Raw genomic sequence first — 21,969 nt, 5'->3', positions numbered from 1 at the left:
GGCGTGAAACAGAAGCCCGATTCTTGTTTTCAAGAATGGGGAAACAGAAGGGGGAGGGGGGTTACGCAGGGCGTAACCAACCCCGCGTCCTGCCGATAAAGGGGGGAGTGGAGAGAGGGTTTTGCCCTCTCCACTCAGTCTCTCTCTCTTTCTTTCACTCGATCTCTCTCTCCCTCTCTCTCTCTATGTCGAGTTGGGTGTGCATTGGAGGGGAGGAGGTCGCCGGCGAGCTGCGGCAACCAGCAGCCATCAGGCCACGACGAGGACTTCCTGTCACGGCAGCAGCAAGGAGCGTCAGCCGCGGCCTTACCCATGTGATTTCAGCCTCTGATCGCCGGAAAAGCTCCAAAAAGGTACGGGTCTTCTTGGAAATGAGGTGAGGGATCGAACATGGGTTCGATTCCATGTGGGGTTTGAGGGAAGGATTTGGGGTTTATGTCAACCCTAAACCTAAAACCCCAAATCTATGATTTGGGGGTTTCGGGTACTTTCCAGATGAGGGGTGTTTTCCTTTGTTTTTAGTTTGGGGTCTAAATTTTTGTCGGTTAAGGGTTTTAGATTTGGGGATTCTCAGTGTTCCTGATAGAAGGGGAGGTACGATGTTTGTTGATCCCTGTTTGGGGATCTCGGTTGGGGTAAAAATCTCAAACCTAGAATCAGGTAAGTCATTACTGCAAATTTGTCACCATGCTACTCGGCTCCTAGAGATGATTTTTTTTATGTATCGTAACTTGGGTGCAAATATTAACTGTTAGTCCATTCTTGATTTTATATTTTTCCTAAAAATCCATGAAGCTAATGTGAAACTGTGCAGCTAATGATAGATGCATATATATACATCGATCGACTGACACGATGATGGCCTCTTGTTGGGTTATCGAGTAAAATCCTTTTTGGTTTTTTAGAAAATTAAAAATAAGTAAGAAATCTGTAATGTATAGTTACAAGTGTAGCTTCTTGTAATGTCTAAATGTTTTAAGTCCAGCTTGTTATAAGAATACACCGTATAATGAGTGTAAATTTCAGTATATTAGCACATCCAGATATACTTGTTTATGTCGATAACATGAAATACTTACATTCTCTTGTTCTGAGGAAATGGCATTAGTACCCATTTTGGATTTTTTTTTTTCATTGTTGCATCACAACATCGATTGTCAGATGTATGGGTTGTACACAACCTAATGAAGAACGAGTTCAATGACAGTTAATGGAATTCTGCTCTATATTTCAGAATACATTTATTTTCAGTGTTAAGCATAAAGATGTTCAAAGTAATTACATATTGTACATTAACTTCTGTTTATAGTTTTAAGTCCATTGATAATGTTTGATTTTTTGGGGTATTAAATAAAATCAATTGTTGCTATATACTCACGGATATGGAGACTTTTCTGTAAGTATAAGACAACCAAATTTGGTTTAATAACACAAAATTGTGGCTCGGTATGGAACTTGTACATGGAAAACAGAAAATTTTCCAGTAAGTGTAAATGAAATTGCATATCAGAACTATGTATTGTATATTTTCCTGAAATTTTATTTCCAGATTAAAGCATGAATAGTGTAATACACTGCTGCTAGGTTCATGAACTGTTAAAGTCCGACAGAATCTTGCATGCATTACCTAATGTGGTGTTGTAGGTTGTCTATTGGCATAAGATGGTGCTTGAGTGTGGTTAAGCTCAAAGTTTGTAAGATGTAGCGTGGGATCATTGAAACATAAACTGAAAATTTTCAGTTGTATATAATAGTGCTCATGTTACACTGTTTAGGGAGGAAGGATACATAAAACTGAAATTATATATGGAATGTATCTTGCTTGGATGTCTCTAGCTGAACATTATATTTTTGTCTAAAGTCCATGTGTTATTTAAAAGCTTGTGTATTGGATTGTATGAAAACACTTGTCGTGGAGGTTTATGCTTTCACTTGACTGTTATGATTATGGTACGCATGAATGTGAGCATGATTCAATCATTAGTAATTCTTCTTGAACATGTACGCTTGATTATTGTGTGAAATGGTACATGTACACTCACACACTCAAAAGAATACATGGATTTGGTTAATGCCCATATGTGATGTAGGTAACACACACATATTGAAAATGCATATGAATGAATTATGACATGCATATGTTTGGGTTTATGATTTCATAAGTGCACATGCTTTTGACACTTTGGCCTAGTGTTATGAATGAAACACTGATTTGGTTTTATTATGTGGTGCATTGATGGCCTAAATGGACATCATCGGCCTGGAGAGTCGTGGGTTTGGTTTGCTTTCACATATGTTTTAACTGCATCACTTGAACCACATAAGATGGTTTGGCACATTACTACATTGTTCTAGTGGTTTATACGGGCTGGAGTCCCGAATGGGTCCCCGCAAGGGAGGATGCGGGCTTTTACTTTACTTTTGCATATGGTGTTGCAAACTTAAAGAATTAACTTTACTAAAGATATAATAAGAACAGTGTAATATACATTTTGGGATATCTCATCTGGAGTATGAGAATCTTGGATATCCGGTCTTGGGGAGACTGTGAGGATACAAAAACTTTGTGTGCTGTAATTTGGTCCCCTGAACCCGATATTGAGGTTCTTTCTCCTGGCCACGGTTTTAGGGAAAGTCTGTCACTTTACCCGGGAGTGGTGTGTTTTGACACAGCTGTTGTTTATTGTACCAAGGAAGTGGCACTCGTGGGCGTGGGGTGTCCCTTGTGTCCCCGACATTAGATGTGGAGGTCTAATGTTCCGATGGATGGTGTTGTTTCCTGATATCGGTCGAGGGCTAAGTTGGAACCCAGTAATAAAATACAAATTGTGTGTTAAGCTAACCTGAGAACCTACTTGACCTCGGGGTTTGTACCCGTTTGGTGTATCCGCGGGCAACTGTAATTAAAAAGAGGAACTTAAGGATGTGTGTATCTAATAGGGCATGCATATGGAAAGATGAAACTTAAATGAAAGATAACAGAATAAATCATGCATTGCGCATAATCATGCATTTTCCTGTTATGCATTAGATCATGCATGTTTGAATCATTCTTGATATCATGACATGATTTGGTGGTAGCATATGAGTTACTTCTTGAAATCATGCTGCAAGGTTTGGCTATTTAGTTCCTGATATATGGTATTGTTTTACTATTCTTGACTGGTGAGCATATGCAATTGTTGGTAGTCATGGATATTAGGATTTTGCAAACTTTATATCTGCACTCACTCAAATCACTGCATGAAATCTTATCCATGATCTTTCTCTCACCTGGTTTCTTTAGAAGTAGTTGTGCTCAGAATTTCGGTTCTGACACCCTACTTTGTTGGTTTTTCACAGGATATGGTGAACAGTGAAGTTGGACATGCATCTGAGGATGGATGAGAGTCATACTTGAGCCTGACGGCTTCAACAGAGGACAGAGTGGCTCTTTCTTAAATTCTTCTTGCTTCTTTCCAGTTGTCGCTTTATTTTCAGTTGAATAAAACCTTGTCTTTGAAATTTTCTTACGCATTAATAAAAGAGTTTTAGTTGGTTGATATGCATGATGATTGCAACTTCGTTTGTGGTGGTTGGGCTATCCAATGGAAAGTGGAACTGTGAGGACCCTAGATCTCTGGGAAGGTTTCTGCAACTCTTAGAAAAAAAAATATTCCGCATTTTAAAAGGCTATGGATTGGGGTCGTTACATATATGAGTGTAATTCTGCGGATCATCAGATACATAAAGGGATCATTGAATAAAGGAGTATTTTTATCATCTTCTAAATTAAATTTAATAGCTTATACTGAATCTGATTGGGGAGGTGATCCAAATAACCGTCACTCCACCACTAGTTTTTGTGTGTTTTTAGGAGACTCACTAATCTCATGGAGATGTAAGAAACAACAAAAGGTATCGTTATCCTCTACCGAAGTTGAATACTGAGTCATGACAACTACTACCATGGAGATTGTATGGATTCATCAGCTACTAGAAGATATAGGGATTAATGTAGAAAGGTCCACCAAGCTATGTTGTGATAACAATAGTGCAATTTATATTGGCAAAAACCACACATTTCATGAGCGGACCAAACACATCGAGATGGACTGCCACTATGTCCGAGAAGCATCTCTGAAAGGAGTCATAGATCTTTCATATGTAACTTCAGAATATCAGCTGGCAGATTTCTTCACCAAATCGTTGTGCTCTCCGCGATTCAACTTCCTTCTTGGCAAACTTTCGGTCATTATGCCCTAAGTTTGAGGGGGGGTGTTAAATTGTAATTCATAAGACAATGTATTTTCTAATATATATTTTATATGTATAAAAGAAGATACATATACATATATATTTCATATATATGTACATGTATCCATCTACTTATACATATATATATATATATAATATTTCTTTCTTGTATTAGCTATAGGGCTATTTTAATCATTTTACGCATATTCATGTCATTGAATATGATTGTAATTCTTCCTTTTAATTTTTCTTATTTTTGTAACTTTTCCTTTTTATTTTATCTTTTTTTATGTACTATTTTTTGTACACAGACTGTGTACAGTGTACAATAGTTAAGAATAAGAGATGTTGGGTTGACTCCCAACGGCTCTAATTAGAGTTGTTGGGAATCAGCCCAACAACTCTTATGAGTTGCTAAGCTTATAAATAAGAGTTGTAAGCCCATTGTAAAGGGAAGTATTACAGTAAGGAGTTTTGTCTCCTTAAGCTTATAAACACTGCACTTCTTTTGTGGTGTAAAGCTTATAAACACTGTGCATTTATTTTGTGTCTTGAGTATTTGAAGTATAAACTTTATTGTTTGCAAGGATTTTTCCTAGTTAGATCTTGAGATATCACCAAAACCGATCTGCAAGAGGAAGAAGAAAATGCAGAGTTGTTTGGGACTTAATAGGTCACGTCTTTCTCAATACATGCGTGACCTATCTCTTCTCATTTATACATAAGTTACAATGATTTCATGAACATAACAGTCCTACAACAAAAACAATATTACAAGTATACCCCAATAAACATGTCAATGATGCAATACACGATTGGGTATGGATCAGATATAAACTAATCCAACCCATTATCATGACACTTAATATTTCCTATCTATTTTAAATGTAAAAGAGTATCTAAATGCATGATTTAAATAATAATGCTACAGCATAAAGAAGTTGATGAAGTTGCCTAGTCCACCTATGATCAATGATGATCCATATAGGGATGTACAATTTTTTCTTCTCATTTAAATTATTTTGAATGACCACTTTTGCCTTATCCATGGCCTCATAGAGATAACCCACAATTGGTCTGTCTTCATTGTCAACCAATAGAAGCACCTTCACCAAAGGTATACTGATTCTCAGCAACTTCATGCATGAATCCCAAAATTAACTTCTAAATACAATATCTACAAATTTTCTTGACTTTTTGTGCATGGGGATATGCATTCCACTCATCTGATAAAAACAATTTTTAGTGTAGTTCTATTATTTACTAGAGTTTACACTATCAAAAAAATTGTAACAAATCTAATAACTGCCCTACGAATCAACTAACACCATTAATGTACCTTCTCATCAAATTCAAAATTCATGCATGATTATAAATAAATTTAGTAACTTCTTGGCAGCATGCAACTGTGTGTTTTATCTCATCTATGTTGTTGATGTCCTCAAGCATGATGTTTATGCAATGGGCAGCACACGGGGTCCAAAAGAGTGACCCATAATTTTCTGCCAATTCTTTACTTGCTGCCCTATAATTTGTTGCATTATCAATAATGAATTAAACAATATTTTGAAGTTGAACTTTTTCTACAACCTGATCAAATACCCCCTGAGCAATGCATATGTTGTCTTGGGCGTATCAAACAGATCAATTGACTTAAAAAACATAGTACCTTTAGAGCAATAGACAAGAAAATTTATCAAGGTCCTTGACTTTCTGTCTGTCCACCCATCTACCATGATGCTACACCTAATTTCTCTCCATGTCTAGCTCATCTCATCACAATATGACTTAACTTCATTCACACTAGTATCTAAATTTGTTTTCTCAACACATTTTATATCCAAGCCCGATATTGGTTATGGCATCAGTCGTAGCCTGAAAATTAAAAGAATTTGACGCATTAAAAGGAATGCAGGCATCATAGAACCATCTCCCAACCACGACATTCACATGCTCGACTAAATGTTGAGTCATAGCAGTACAAATGTCGGGTTGGCCCCAAGGCAATCCTAGGAAGGAAAAATCTCTTAATAGAGCTTCTAACTCTACCTTTTTCTCGAAAAACTCCCTCCTCCTCTTTCCCCTCTTATTTTTATACCCGCAACACTACTACTACTAGCACCTGCCACACCTTTTCCCTTCGTTGCAAACTCTCTTACTTCTAATGCTATGCTAAGGATTGTAGGATCAGAAGTATGGAGTTGATCTTCATCCTCCCAGAGTTATGCATATGTTACAGTCTTAGATCTAGAGAACTCATCAGGATCCACGCTCCAAGATCTAGACACCACCTCAGTAGTAGGTTTTTCAGGTCAAGGTGAGGCCCAGGAGGATGATGTGGCAGTTGATGTATCCTCTTCACATGTGAAAAAGTCAATAGACACGTCATTTAAAGAAAAAAGAGGATCATGACACGTGCCCCAGCCAGAGCCAGGGCGAGACAACAAGTAGGGTCCACAAGGGGGTGATAATTGTAAGAAAATTGATATGTAAATGTTTTGGATCAGGTCTAGACAAACCCAGTCCATTCTATAAAACATTATGTAAGATCTGTTTATATTAAGGGTATTCTGGTAAAATACTGAACCCTAATGTTTCATATAAATACTAATGAAATATGAGGCAGCCACACACAGCAAAATCATGGACTGCTCCTTTATTCCAGCTGTGTCTTCTTCTTCCTTTTCTCACACCTTACCGCAAGATTTCAAAAGGGTCCAGATTTCTCACATGGTATAAGAGCAATTAGGTTATTCATCCAGCTAAATCCTAATCGGATCTGATATTCCTTCTAATCCCCTTATTCTCGATCTCTCTCCTTTCTTTTGATCTTTCTGAAATGGGGATCCACTCTTGATCTTTTCTCAAAAGCCCATGTTTTCTCCATTATTGTTACCTTCTTCCATAAAAGATCTATTCCTTTAGGTCTTTCTCTCTTTGATCTCTCTATCCTTTAACCTATTTCTCTTTAGATTTTTCTGAAAAAGATTCATTCTTTTAGATCTCTTTATTCTCCCCTTTTTAGTTCCTTTCAAAAATATATATTCCTTGGAACTTCCAGATCCACGTTCCCTTTCACGATTGCGCTTCTTTAGCGCCTTACATGATTCTCGAAGAGGTGCTTGTTCAACACTTCATGAGCAACTCAAACTCGAATGTGAGTTTGAAAAAAAATCCAAATGCTAGAAGGTAATGGCAGTTGCGACAACTCCCGACTGTGCTCAGCAACCACCACGGATCAGATGGGATCCTCGATCATGAACATGAACAGAGGCGAACGACTTCAACGAACAAGTTCTCGAATCTCGAACGTTTCAACAACAGGCTGATCAAAGAAGGGAAACGGGGCGATGGGATTGGGGTCATGCCCAACACATCACGCACCAGCAACAACTTCTCAGGACTCCCTTGACAACTTCTCAAGCTCACACTCAAGGTACAGTCACAACAACAAGTTCACAAGATTCACCAATGGTTGTCTTCTCCACAAAACACCAATCAAGACCAGCAAGGAACGAGTTTGGGGTAGACAGCCCACCTTCCTCCAGTGCCTCTCATGCCCACACACGCTTTCTTCACCTAGGTTTGGACAACCCTCACAAGGATCTCCTCTCCCCCTACTATCCACGTTTTTTTTTCGTTCAAGAAATGGGTTTCAAAAATTTAGAAGTCAACACTTCCTTCCCTTTAATTCGAATTTGGGTTATGTATGAGCCTAGGAAGAGGAGTTGGCTTCTATTGGTCAAAATGGAGGTAACTTGGGGACTTGGGAATGCTATTAAGTCCATTTCTTCATGGCCCAATGAAATTGCATATGGGGAAGGAACCACCTTCCGTTTGAAATGAAATGGGGATCTTCGAAACACGAGCTTAGATTCACAGGGGCAAGTGTCAAGAATGACACTAAAGCATAACCCTTAAAAAGGGTATAATTGGAAACGAAATAAAAATAAAAATGTATTCTTTATTGATATGAAAAACCAATTGCTTAAGAAGCATTGGAATTAAATACAAGAGGGGCTACACCCCTTTATATACACAGCTGAAAGAGGACTCAATAGAGTTGTTGGAATGTGCCAGTCCAACAGCTCTATTGCTAGTCAAGTCTGGACAGGACTTGACTAGCAACAGTCATTCTAGTTCAAACTGAACTAGATGATATAAAGACAAAAAATAAAAATAAAGGAAAAAAATACAGAAAATAAATAAATGAAAAATGTATTTATTTATATATATATATAATATTATTATATATATACAGTTTTACATTTTAACACTCCCCCTCAAACTTACGGTACAATGAGCGAAAGTTTGTCTAAGAGAAAGTGAAATATGGCAGATCAATTATCCCGTGTAGATATTACTCTCTGACGTAATGACAATCCATTTCGATGTGTTTGGTGCGTTCGTAGAATGTTCTGTTATTGGCAATATAGATCGCACTTTTGTTGTCATAACACATTTGTGAAGCCTTTGTTGCTTCAGCTCCCATGTCAGCAAGCAGTCGTCGGAGCCAAACTACTTCCATGGTCGTGGTTGCCATGGCGTTGTATTCAGCTTCGGTGGATGAGAGAAATACCTTCTGCTGCTTTTTACACCTCCACGAGATCAATGATTCTCCTAAAAAGACACAAAAGCCAGTGGTTGAGTGTCTGTTATTGGGACCATCTCTCCAATCAGCATCAGTATATGCAATTAAATCAAGAGAAGAGGAGGAAGATAAGAAAAGTCCTCGTGAAAGAGAGGACTTGATGTATCTGATAATATGCATGACTGCTCTCATATGAACAGAAGTAGGAGCATGTTGAAATTGACTTGCTGTGTGAACAACATGTGTTATATTTGGTCTGGTAATGGATAGATAGGAAAGTGCCCCGACAAGCTGTCTGTAAGGAGTAGGGTCTGCAAGAAGTTCTCCATCATCAATCTTCATTTTAACATTAACAACTTCTGGAGTGTCAACTTTCTTATCATCAGTAATGTCAGACCTGAAAATAATATCAAAAACAAATTTAGTCTGAGATAATAAATATTCTCTAGGAGAATAAGCAACTTCAATGCCTAAAAAATATCTCAACAAGCCCAAATCAGTTATTTCAAAATGAGATTTAAGAAGTGTTTTGATTGTTTCAACTCCCTGTTTATCGCTTCCGGTGATGATCATATCATCCACATAGAGAAGAAGCACAATGATCCCTGCATCAGAATTCCTAATAAACAAAGCAGTGTCAGTTAAACAGAATTGAAAACCAATATCAATCATAACACGACTAAACCTATTATACCAAGCTTTTTGTGCTTGTTTAAGTCCATAAAGAGCTTTTTCTAAGCGAAGGACTTTACTCTTAGGAATACTTAGACCAAAAGGGGGTTCCATGTATACTTCTTCAACTAGCTTTCCATTTAAAAAAATATTTTTGACATCCATTTGAAAAATAAATCATTTTTTGATAGAAGCTAAGGCAATTAAGGTTCGGACAGTTGTCATACGAGCCACCGGAGCAAAGGATCTTCATAATCAATCTCATATTCTTAGGCATAACCTTTGGCTACTAAACGAGCTTTATATCTTTCAAGAGTACCATCACTCTTGGTTTTAATTTTATAAACCCATCGACATCCTAGAGTTTCCTTCCCTGGAGGAAGATCTTGAATATTCCATGTAGAAGCCTTTTCAAGTGCATCTAATTCAGCTTTCATGTCTTCTATCCATTTGATATCATTTTTTGCTTGAAAATATGTGGATGGTTCTTCATATGAGTGAATTAATGCAGATACAAACTTTCCTGGAAGCCTCGAGACTCGGAATGATTGTCTAGTTGGAATGTTAGAATATTTTTCAAGTGCACATGGAAGATTAGACTCTTGTCGCCTGGAATATTGAATACTAGTATCTCTATGAACTTCTTCATTTTCAACATTAAGATCAATAATTTTTTTATCATCATCAAAGTTACAGTCAAGGTCATATTCATCAGATGTTGATGTTAGATCTAGCAAAAAGGAGTACTCAGTGACGTCTTTTAATTTTCTAAAATCAAAGAAGCTCTCCTTTTCAAAAAAAGAAACATTTCTAGACACATATAGTTTATTATTTTTTAAGTCAAAATATCTATAACCTTTTTAGTTTTCAGCATATCCTAAAAAGGCACAGGGAATCGCACGAGGGAAAAGTTTATCATTTTTGTCAGTAAATATGAAACATTTGCACCCAAATATTCTTAGTCTAGAGTAGTCTGGAGAAATGTTCATAAGTTTTTCAATGGGAGTGATATTTTGTAACGAAGAAGATGGCATCCTATTAATGAGATAGGTGGCAGTTAAGGCAGCTTCTGCCCAAAAGTCTTTCGGGACTTGATTTGCTATTAATAAAGTCCTAGTGGTTTCTATAATATGGCGATGTTTTCGTTCCGCCAGTCCATTTTGTTGAGGTGTATAAGGACAAGATCTTTGATGTGTGATGCCATGCAATTTAAGATAATTTTGAAAATCTGTGGATAAAAACTCTCTCCCTGAATCTATGCAAAAAATAGTAATATCATTTTGAAACTTGTTTTTAACCATATTATGAAAAGTTTGAAAGTATGAAAATACTTCAGACTTATGTTTGAGAAAGTGCATCCACGTATATCAGAAGAAACATCCGAGTGTATTAATTCAAGTGGTCTTAAAGAGAAAAAGGTTCTGTTCTGAAATGGTAATCTTTTCATTTTGCCGAGAATACAATATTTACAATCAAATGATTCAGAGTTACAAAATTTCTCTAGATTTGGAAAATGTTGGATTTTGGCTATATGTGGGTGACCAAGTCTCTTATGCCACAGTTCCAACTCTATTTTTTGAATATTATAACAAAAAGCTTTCTTCGGCATTTCCAAAAAATCCATGTAATAGGGTTTTCCTTCTCTATGGCCTTCCCCAATCAGTTTGCCTGACAGGTGATCCTGTACCCAACAACCATGAGAAGAAAAAGAAATATTACACCCATAATCAGAAATTTGAGATACATATAAAAGATTTAAATTTAATTTGGGAACATGCCTAATTTCTAGAATAAAAAAATTTTTTGTTTTATAAATCTTTTCAAAATTTCATATTCCTTCTATTTCAAGAGAAGTCCCATCAGCAGTAAAGACCTTTGACACACTTGTTTTATTTTTAACACATTTGGATAGACTTTGATTATTTGGGGTCATATGAAAAGATGCACCAGAGTCAAGGAGCCAAGAAATTTTACCTAGATCAGAAAAAGATGAGTCTGCTGCGCCGGTTGAAGCTTCAGATGAGGAAGAGGCACCTTTGATGAGAGGTTGAAGAATCTTCATTAGTTGGGCTAGGGAAACTGGTGCATCCTGATTTTTAGGCTCCGATCCAGCAATTGCAGCTCTTTTTTCTCTCAGCTCCTTAAGTTTAGGACATTGTGGCTTGTAGTGTCCCGGTTCATAACAGTGATGACAAATAACTTTTTTCTTATCATAGTCACCATTTTGTCGGTTAAAGTGAGGAAGCCTATATGATCGAACATGATTCCCTGGTCAAGATACGGCTAAAACGGAATCATCTTCAATTTTTAAAGAACTTTTCCGTAGATGATTTTCTTCAATTGTTAACTCTTCAATAGTTTCAACAATAAAAGGAATTTTCCCTCGGTGAAGTAGGGCCGATTTAGTGGTTTCAAATTCCGGCCTTAATCCAATGATAAACAGGTAAAAATGTTCAGCATCGAGTTGTTTCTAACGAAGCTCGATGTCTTCGGCACAATGCCACTTTGGTTCTAAAAGGGAAAGTTTTTCCCAAAGTTCGGGCAACCCATTGTAATATTCACGAATAGTTTTGTCTTCTTGTATCATCATTCGAACTTTTTCTTGGAGGTTGCACACGTGTGCAATATCTTTAAGGGAATACATATTCTTAAGGTATTCTCATTCATTATCAGCATGATCAAATTTGGCAAGACTTGAGCATTTTTTAATGTCAACGCTATTGATAAGCTATGACATTATCTTCGCATGAGATATTCTTCATTCTTTCCATTTCTTCTTGTATGAGGCAATAGCCTTGATTTTCTCTTCTTCCGATAGAGGGCCCTCTTTATCTCCCTCTTTTTTAGTAAGAGATAGCCTAGGTTCCGAATCGGAACCATCCACAATCCCCCATAAGCCTTTTCCCCATATATGGTGCTTCATGATTGAAGACCATGTTACATAATTCGTATCGCTTAGTTTCATAGGCATGATGGTAACTTTATCATTGTCATCCATCGATTACAAGGAGAGAAAGAATAGGGATAGAAGAGAAACAAGAAGGAAAACGAAAAAGAAAGAAGAAAAAAAACAATACAATAAGATGTGAAATCTTCCCCAATGAAGTGATAAAACACTTCTCTTCAAGTGGTGAACACTTTTGCAAACGGGCACGAAAACCGAGGCAGCTTTTCCTCGAGATTTAGTACTTCCGCGGCTCTGATACCATGAAATGAAATAGGGATCTTCGAAACACGAGCTTAGATTCACAAGGGAAAGTGTCAAGAATGACACTAAAGCATAACCCTTAAAAAGGGTATAACTCAAAACAAAATAAAAATAAAAATGTATTCTTTATTGATATAAAAACCAATTGCTTGAGAAGCATTGGAATTAAATACAAGAGGGGTTGCACCCCTTTATATACACAACTGAAAGAGGACTCAATAGAGCTGTTGGACACAGCCCAACAGCTCTATTTAGAGTTGTTGTTGGAATGTGTCATTCCAACAGCTCTATTGCTAGTCAAGTCTGGACAGGACTTGACTAGCAACAGTCATTCTAGTTCAAATTGAACTAGATGACATAAAGACAAAAAATAAAAATAAAGAAAAAAAATTACAGAAAAGAAAGAAATGAAAAATGTATTTATATATATATATATATGTACAGTTTTACATTTTAACACCGTTGAGTCAATGAGGTGCCACGTCTTCTTGGCCTAACGAGGGGTCACCTTTTACTACACCAATGGAGTGCTTTCTTTTTTAATGGATTGGATCCTATGTCACAGGGATTCGGCCAACCAGGTGCCGCATCCACATCGATGCGATGCGACGAGGGTGAGCATGCAGGTAAGGCACCCGGTGCGGTCAACCCAACCTTGGGTGCGGTCAACGCACCCAAGGTTATAAATGTCTAAATTTTAGACTTTAACAAAAATAATAAGAGCCCGATGAAATGGGCTGAGAGAAGGATTAGGGCAAAAAAAAAATCTTCTCCTCCCGACTACGATGTTGTGACCCGTCTCCCAACCCCGACGTCGGCGACGACTACGAGCTACCACCATCCGGCGACGCTTCCTCTCCGTCTCCAACCCAGGTACGCATTCTCTCTCTCTCTCTCTCATTCTCTCCTTCAATCTTTCTTCTCGGCTACCTCTCTCTCTATCTCTCTCAATCTGTTTCCAGTTTTCCCTTTTTCTTCTCTCTCTATCTCTCTCAATCTGTTTCCAGTTTTCCCTTTTTCTTCTGTTACTGTATACCTCTCTCTCTCTTAACTCAATCTATTTCCCCTTATTGTGTACCTCTCTCTCTCTCAATCTCGGCTAAACACCGTTGTTGCCCATTTTTTTAAAAATATTTACCCATTTTAAGGAAAACTCAATTTGGCTTGTTAAGGGTTGATCACGAGCTAGCTCATTTTCTCAAAAAACTATCTTTTAAGAGTTTTTACATGTAAAACATATGTAATATAAACATCATACATAATATACATTTAAACATTATACATAATATATCTGTTGGGATGTTGCAATTCGAATCCCAATGGTATGGCATAACTGGTAGGGGTCTGTCAAAAAATATTTTTTATTCTAATTGTTGAAGCTACAAGGATTTAAGACCTAAGAACCTTTGGAACTGTCATTATTTTTGCTGCCTTAGTGTTACTGTTAAAACTTAAAAATTATATATATATATATATACCCTCACGCACCCCCGCACCCAAGTTTTTTTAAAGTGCCCCACCCGCACCCATGTGACATAGATTGGATCTCTACACTAAGACCCCAAACGAATCTTGACCCGAAACCATTGCTGGAACAAAATTCAAAATTCTACTCATATTACCCCTTACACCCTCTAGTACCACAAACGGATCATAACGAGCACTAGAACTATCTGGATCCATAGAATCCGACTCCTACCAAAAATAAAATAAAAATACAACTTTCAAAATTCACGTACTTTTCTGAGGTGTGTGATAAAAAATCTTAGAAAATTCAAAATATAAATGACAAAATTGCCCTTGGCCCCTTTTAGATCCAAATGGATCATTTTGGCTTAGGGGGGCGCAGGGATGCCTTGCGCATCGGGTCCTGCTCCTCGCGTACGTCCGGATTGATCTAGATGTGCTACATCACTTTCCCTTTAAAATCTTTTTTTGATTTTATAGTGATAATATCACGATATTTTGAAAATATTAGCGATATCTATGACTATGCTTTATTTACATCCTTAAAAAGTGTAACTACTAAAACTAATGAAAATATTTCTTTTAACTAAAACACCACCTTAAGCTTGGGTTGAGCTTGTGCCAAGAAAAGTGTAAGAACCCTGCATTTTCTCCCTTTATTTTCATCCTTAAAAGTATATTAAAACTCATAAAATATTTCTGTTAAGTGTTAACTAAGCACCATCTTAAGTTTGGCTTGAATTTGCACCAACAAAGTCCATGCCCAAGCTCGAACTGATTGTAAGCCTGAACATGGGTAGCTCATTTTGTCCAGATCATGGTGAGCTACCAATTTGTGCACTCACTTGAAGCAACAAGAATACAGAATGCGTGTGTGATGTAGCCAAGGTGCATATGTTATGATTGGTTTCTAGAATGACAAGGAAGGTCACACCTTTATTTTCCATTCGGTTCACCTCACAAGAGAGGAACCAACTATGTCACAAAGATACATGAACACAAGGGCACACAACGTGGGTTTGACTTGCAAGCACAAAATTTTATCGGAAAATAGGATGCAGTGACAAAGAATTTTTTAATGTTTCAATCAATAAAAACTATTTTTAGAATGTCAAATTCAACTTGGTTTCATTATTTGATATTCCTAATTATAGTGATTTAGAATTGTTGTTTTATACACACACTCACACACATACTTACATCTATCTGTGTACGGCCGTGTCACAGTGTCCTAATTTTTAAAAATTAGCCTATCATACCAAGCATGTCCGAATCGTGTCCCGATCCCGCATATGTATCCATGTGACATAGGCTGCAGCTAAGTTAACCTGAGTCACTTTTATTCTTCAAGACATTGAGCTATACTTAGCTAAATCACCTAAGTTATTTTGTAATAACATTTCTGCTTTACAAGTTACCATTAAACCAGATTTTCACTCCCGGATGAAGCACGTGGGGAATGACTATCACCTTGTTGGGTAGAAGGCAGAATTGGGAAATTTTCTTACCACATGTGTCATCCAAGAATCAGGTGGTAGACATCCTTACCAAGGTGTTGCCAGGTCAAGTTGTGAAGATTTACGGATCAGACATGGACTTTGAAAATCCCCCAGGTCCAGTTGGAGGGAGCATGTTGTATCAACTGAATCAGAGGCGAAGAAGGTGACTGGATCCAGAATGCAGTCAAATGATCTCTCTTATCCTAATGAGACTCATGGCGCCAAATGTAGGTTGGATCAGACGTGTAAACAGCTACAAAAAAATAAGAATTCTCCTAAGAAAGTTTTTCTTCCCTAAAATGGTGCTTGGATTTAGGAGATCAGATAGGAAAGTGGTTAAAATCATATCTCATCCTTTTCTTGTAAGGCACTCTAATTTATACTTGGTGGAAACTTCCACGCGAGCATAGTGTGAGAGAACCTGTCATGGATGTAGGTGATTCCTCACCGAACCATGTAAACTTGAGTGCTAGTGTGCGAGTTTTGTCTTTGAGCTCGTGGTGTTTGCAAAACCATGTTAAGTTGTGCTAGGCAGTACCATCAATAATCCGCAGGACAACAGAAAATTGAGCTACAGCAGGTTATTGGCCACATTTTGGCTCCCAAAGGCCAGGCCTCGTTGCCTACAGGTAGGGCCATCCAATCTCGCGAGCACCCTTACTACCCAAATGGTTCACTATCCTAGAGATGTCACTGCTACTTCATCAACACTTCATACTCTACATGACCCAAACCCACAATCTCGACCTTTTGTCATGAGTTACGACGATTTCCTACTTCAAAGCAAAGTTTCAGAGTGGCTTACGATGCGTAGTCCAACCCCAGCATGGTGAAACAATTGACCGTATCTGATGCCACGATTGGCAAGAGCCACAACAACAATCTAGAACGTCCATTTTCAAACCGCGCCCACATTGAAAACAAAAATCTGTTTTTGGTGTTTAGGGTTTAGCGTTGGCAATCTACCGTAAATGAATGATTAATTTCAGTTTTAGCATATTCCTCAAGAAAAAAGAAAAGGAAAAACAACAATGTAGAAGAAATTAAGATGATCGAAGAAAAAGTTGCTTAAAATACAAAACAGCCAACAGAAATCCAGCGCGAGAGACCTCACCGAAAGCATAGACATTGATGTTCTTGATCCCTATGATGCTCTTCTTACGCAACCCAATGCCGACGAGCCTCTGGCAACCGGCCAAAACTGGAGGAAACTCCGCCCCGGTGCACGATTCGACCACGGAATTCTCCGGATCGGCAACTCCGGTGGTCAAGGACAAGGAACCCCACAAGGGGGAGGGGAATTCCCTAGGATTCACATTGAAGAGACCACGGATCGTGAGAAGATGGTCGCAGAGCCCGTCGGTCACGCCCGAGACGGCGAGGCCGGCGCCGAGCCCGATAATGCCGGCCACAGAGAGGGCGAGGCGAGGGGACGAAGAGGTGGGGCGAGAGGGAGGGGAATGTTTGGGAGGGCGATGGAAGAAGGAGAAGGGGAAGCGAAGGGATACCATGGCGGGGAATCGCGGAGAGAATCGGAGAAAGTGGCGCAAAAATTTGAGGGTCGAATACAGAGGAATCCAGATAAACTAAAAATTTATAAGTTATTATAACGATAGATATTTAACGGCTCAACCGGGGCTCCGCTTGTCTGGTAGGCGCTTGTTTGCAGGTTCAAAACCCAATGGTACACTTGTACCCTCCACCATCCCCAAACGAGTGCCCCTTGTAAAAGCTTGTGGGTCCTGTGTGTAGGCATCACTTAGCATCATAATCTGGTGTAATTGCAAAGATTTAACTAGCTTTTTTTGTCATTCTTGTCATGAAACGATGGTTCGAAAAAAAGATAAAAATGTCTTTCATCAAAAAAAGTTAAAGAGCGCTTCTAAAAAAGTGAAACGTTGGTTCGAGAATGATGTTAACTCTTCAAAGTTCAAACATTCTGTTTTCGCCCTAAGTAGTAATCTTTTGCACCATCTGTTGTAACAAGAGCTCTCTTTGTCGTCGTATGCTCTCACCGGACTCTCCTTTGTTGTCGTTTGTTGTCGCTGGAACACCCTTTGCCATAGTCTGTTGCCGTTGGAGCACCATTTGCCGTTGGAGCACCATTTGCCGTCGTATGCTACCGTTGGAGCAACCTTTGCCTTCGTTTGCTGCCGTCAGAGCATCATTTGTCGTCGTCTGCGTAGTGGTAGCATTGTTGCCACCATCGGATGTGTCTACCTTCTAGGTGTTTCTCCTTCACTGTCGGATTACCAAAACTTGTATCATTTCGTTGAGTTTCGTGTAAAATTTCGTATGCAAACAAATCAATTTGTAAATATGAATGTTAAATCTTACAACTGGTTTTACTATTCGTGCTAAATAACACTTATTTTCATACTGAAACAAATCAATTTGTACATATCCACCATCTGGGCATCGAAAAACAGTTAGCACGATTTGTTTTTATGAAACAACAATAATTTATACGTCTGAAGCAGTAACGATTTAATAAAATTATGATGATTTATACTTAAGTTTGATAAATCGTACAGCAATGTTTACGTATGAAGCCCAAACGTTACAATAATATGTACTTATGAAGGTTGTGATTTCTACAACGATTTGTAAGTTTGAAGCAACAACGATTTATACATTTAAAACAGTAGCAATGTGTATTTATGAAGTTACCTCGATTTGTACTTAAGTTTGTTAAATCTTACAACGATGTTTACTTATGAAGCCAACTATTGCGACGATTTGTAATGTTGGTGATTGTTTAAAGAATGAGATAATTTGTAATATTATATACTTGGAGAGGCGGTTATAACATATAATGACGTGGTTAAATTTATGTGTTGTGCAGGTTAGCAATGTCTAAAGCTCATGAGACAAGAAATTCATCATCATCTTATGGGATGACTATTAGAGAAGTTATCCGTCAGTCCCATCTATATGAGCATTATGAAATGTATCAAAATATAATGAAGATTGAGAATGATAAAGACAGAGACAAAACGTTGGAATTATATTATGCGAAGGATTATCCATCAGATATTGAGGCTGAAGAGTAAAGAAAGAATGAGGAAGAAATAAAGATAAAGAAGAAGAAAAAAGATTGCGAAGAGAAGAAAAAACAAAGAAGAATGAGGAGGAGAATGAAAAGCAAATGCAAATGAAGGAGAAGAGGGAAAGGCAAAGAAAGAAGACAGAGGAGATAAGAAGGCAAAGGAAGAAGAAGGAGGAGAATGAAAAGCAAAGGAAGAAAAGGCAAATAAAGAAGGAAGAGGAGGGGAGGGAAAGGCAAAAAAAGAATAAGGAGGAGGCGGAGGAGAGGGAAAGGCAATTGAAAAAGAAGGAGTTGGATAGAGAAAGGCAAATGATAAAGCAAAAATATTTTAAAAAGCAAAGAAAAATAATGCAAATTAAGAAGGAGGTAGAGAAGAGAGAAAGGCAAAAAAAAAAAAATAAGGAGGAGGAGAGGGAAAGGCAATTGAAGAAGAAGAAGGAAAAGAAAGAGAATGAAAAGCAAATGATAAAGATGGAAGAGAAAGGGCAAATGAAGAAACATCAGGATGAGGAAGAGAAGGAAAAGGCAAAAGAAGGAGAAGGAGGACGTGGAAGAGAAGAAAAGGCAAATGAAAGAGAAGGAGAACGAGGAAGATAAGGGAAGCGAAAGGAAAAAATAGGAGGAAGAGAAGGAAAGGAAAAAGAAAAAGCAGGAGGAAGAAGAGAATGAAAGGGAAAGAAAGAAGCAGGATAAGGAAGAGAAGGAAATGAAAATGAATAAAGTAATTGAAAAGCAAAGGAAGGAGGCGAATGAGCAAAGGAAAAAGGAAGTAGAAAAGCAGAGGGAAGCGGCGGAGCAACAAGAAAGTCAGATGGTGGAGGGAGGCAATGGAGAAGAGAAAAGTGTGACCAAGGTACGTAAATCAATCTTGTCTGTCGCGATTTACCGTGATAGGTATTATTATGATAGTGATTACTATGTATAACGATTAATGTGATAGCGATTACTATGAATGATTTACTGTGATATGTATTATTATGCATGGCGATTACTGTGATAGTGATTAATGTGATAGCGACTACTGTGAACGATTTACTGTGATAGGTATTATTATGTATAGTGATTACTATGATAACAATTACTATGTATAGCGATTTACTGTTATAGGTATAATTTTGTATAGTGATTACTATGATAGAAGTAGAAATGAGACTAATTTATAATTGATATGAATAATATCTATTTTGTTTTACAGGGAGGTCAGAAAAGAAGTAGAGCACCAAGTGAAAAGCTCAGAGGCTGGTGTTAGTGGCCTATAATTCTGTCGTGGTATGGATAATTGAGTGAATATCAAAATGATCGATTACAAAATATGTACTTCAGCGGCCTTCTAGACCAGCATTATTTTGAAACGTGCTGGAATACCATGACCCACCTAGTAAATAAGTGGAATCATAAGACAAACACATTTCAGTTTGATTCTTTTGAGATCACCATGACCCTAGAAGATGTGGCACTGATTACGGGTCTTAAGTACCATAGAGTGTTGTCTTATTACGAGATTCAAACTATAATGCAAGAGACAAGTGCACGACCCTTCTAGGAATGTCGATAGAGGACTACGATCAATGTATTTATGGTGAAAGCAATTTCATATCGATGAAAGTTTCTTCTTTTCGTAATAAATGGGAAGGTCGGTCCGCTACATGTGCATCTGAAAGAGCTGACCAAGAGTTGCGCATCTTCATTCTTTATTTTTTTTGTCTTACTTTATTTTCTGATTTGTCTAGTTTGAGGATAAGTTACATGTGGCTATAATTCTTGGAAGACTTAGAAGAAGTTAACAGCTATGCATGGGGTGTTGCTACGTTCGCACACTTATACAGTCAACTTTACCGTGCAAGTAATGGTACAAAAACAGTCGCAGGGTTTTGGACATTTGTCCAGGTAATTATTTATTACATATTTGGTAGTTGTAGACTAAGACCGTTGAAGGTTATAGTTTTACTAATATATTGATTTTGTACGCGTGGGAGCATATTGTCGCATTGTGTCCTTAGTGTGGCCATGTGATTTGTGGTTTTTCAAAGATCGGTCGGTGGGCTAGAATAAATGTCAAGGAGGATAATGCTAAGTTCATTTTAGATGGTCTGCAATTAAATAAGGTAAATGGTTTAATGATCGTTGTAGGATTTTGTATTCCTTAGTACAAATCGTTATCACTTTAGCATTTAACTTTCATTAGTGTAAATCATTGTAATTGTTTGCATTCTTAAGTAATGATCATTCCAGGATTTTGTATTTCTTAGTATAAATCGTTATCCCTTGAGCACTTAACTTTTGTTAGTGTAAGTCGTTTAATCGTTAGCATTCTTAGTAACAGTCATTGTAATATATTTAGCACTCGTTATTATAAATCATTTTAATATTTAGCATTCATTAGCATAAATAATTGTCTATACCTAAACCATAATCTCTAATGTACAGGTTGTGTGGAGACCGTGTAGAGATGGGGAGGAAGAGGACAAAGAAGTTGTTGTTGTGGCTGCAAGACTGACTGCAATATTTGATTGTTTAGCAATTATGAAACCGAGTTGCAGCATGGTAGTCGAGTTCTCCTATAATCTGGCTTGGGACACTTTACCCCAAAGAAGCATGTGAAAGTGAGAAAGAATATGAATAGTGGTGGGGCCAAGAACGTGAATTTGCATGAACGCTACAGGGAACAATTGGATAACTAGAACAAAGAAGGTGTTTGTGCCATAGTGTATGATTATAAAGAATGACAATATGATCTCAACTATTTCCAAAAATATTGGGAACCCATGTGTCTAAATCTGAAGATTGAGAATATTGAGAACCTATGCCTCTCTCTTGTCCTCCATCATGTCATCTCCCATCATAGAAAACACATTCATCGTCTCCCACTGACTACAACAACGATTACCTCAGTTGCAGTACACTATGCGGAGCGAACATAACTCATAAAAGAGAAGGTAGTTCCCACCACAAGGTTTGAGATGTTGGAGAGGGAGAATAAGGACTTACGGGAGCATGTGAGAAATTTGGAGAGTCAAATACGGTCACAATTTGATACACTAATAGAGATGATGACCAGTTTTTATAATAAGATCACGAGAACCAAGAGACCACCGAGGATAGAGAGTCTACCAAGAAAAAGAAAAAGATGATTTGTATGACATAGTCCATCCGAGTCATCAAGTGTCACTGAATAAATGATAGCGATTCTTTTTGTCCTGATAATTATTTATTGCAATTCTATAATTCTTTGTTGTAATTCTATAAT

General features: G+C 37.7%; 1 protein-coding gene across 1 annotated transcript in view; it reads right to left on the bottom strand.

Moving 5' to 3' along the window:
* The window catches only part of FAP1 (Chalcone-flavanone isomerase family protein), a 49,335-nt gene extending 32,087 nt beyond the window's left edge, over window positions 1-17,248 (bottom strand). Inside the window, exon 1 of the mRNA XM_089989441.1 lies at window positions 16,788-17,248. Within this exon, the coding sequence (XP_089845567.1) occupies window positions 16,788-17,184 (397 nt within the window). The 5' untranslated portion in view covers window positions 17,185-17,248. The remainder of the gene's footprint in view (window positions 1-16,787) is intronic.
* Window positions 17,249-21,969: the final 4,721 nt, after the last annotated feature.

This window comes from Nuphar pumila, chromosome 15 (assembly GCF_984573655.1).
Source record: "Nuphar pumila chromosome 15, dmNupPumi1.hap1.1, whole genome shotgun sequence".
Lineage (NCBI taxonomy): Eukaryota > Viridiplantae > Streptophyta > Magnoliopsida > Nymphaeales > Nymphaeaceae > Nuphar > Nuphar pumila.
The sequence above is the reverse complement of the archived record's forward strand: the minus strand, read 5'-3'. Positions and strand labels throughout refer to the sequence as shown.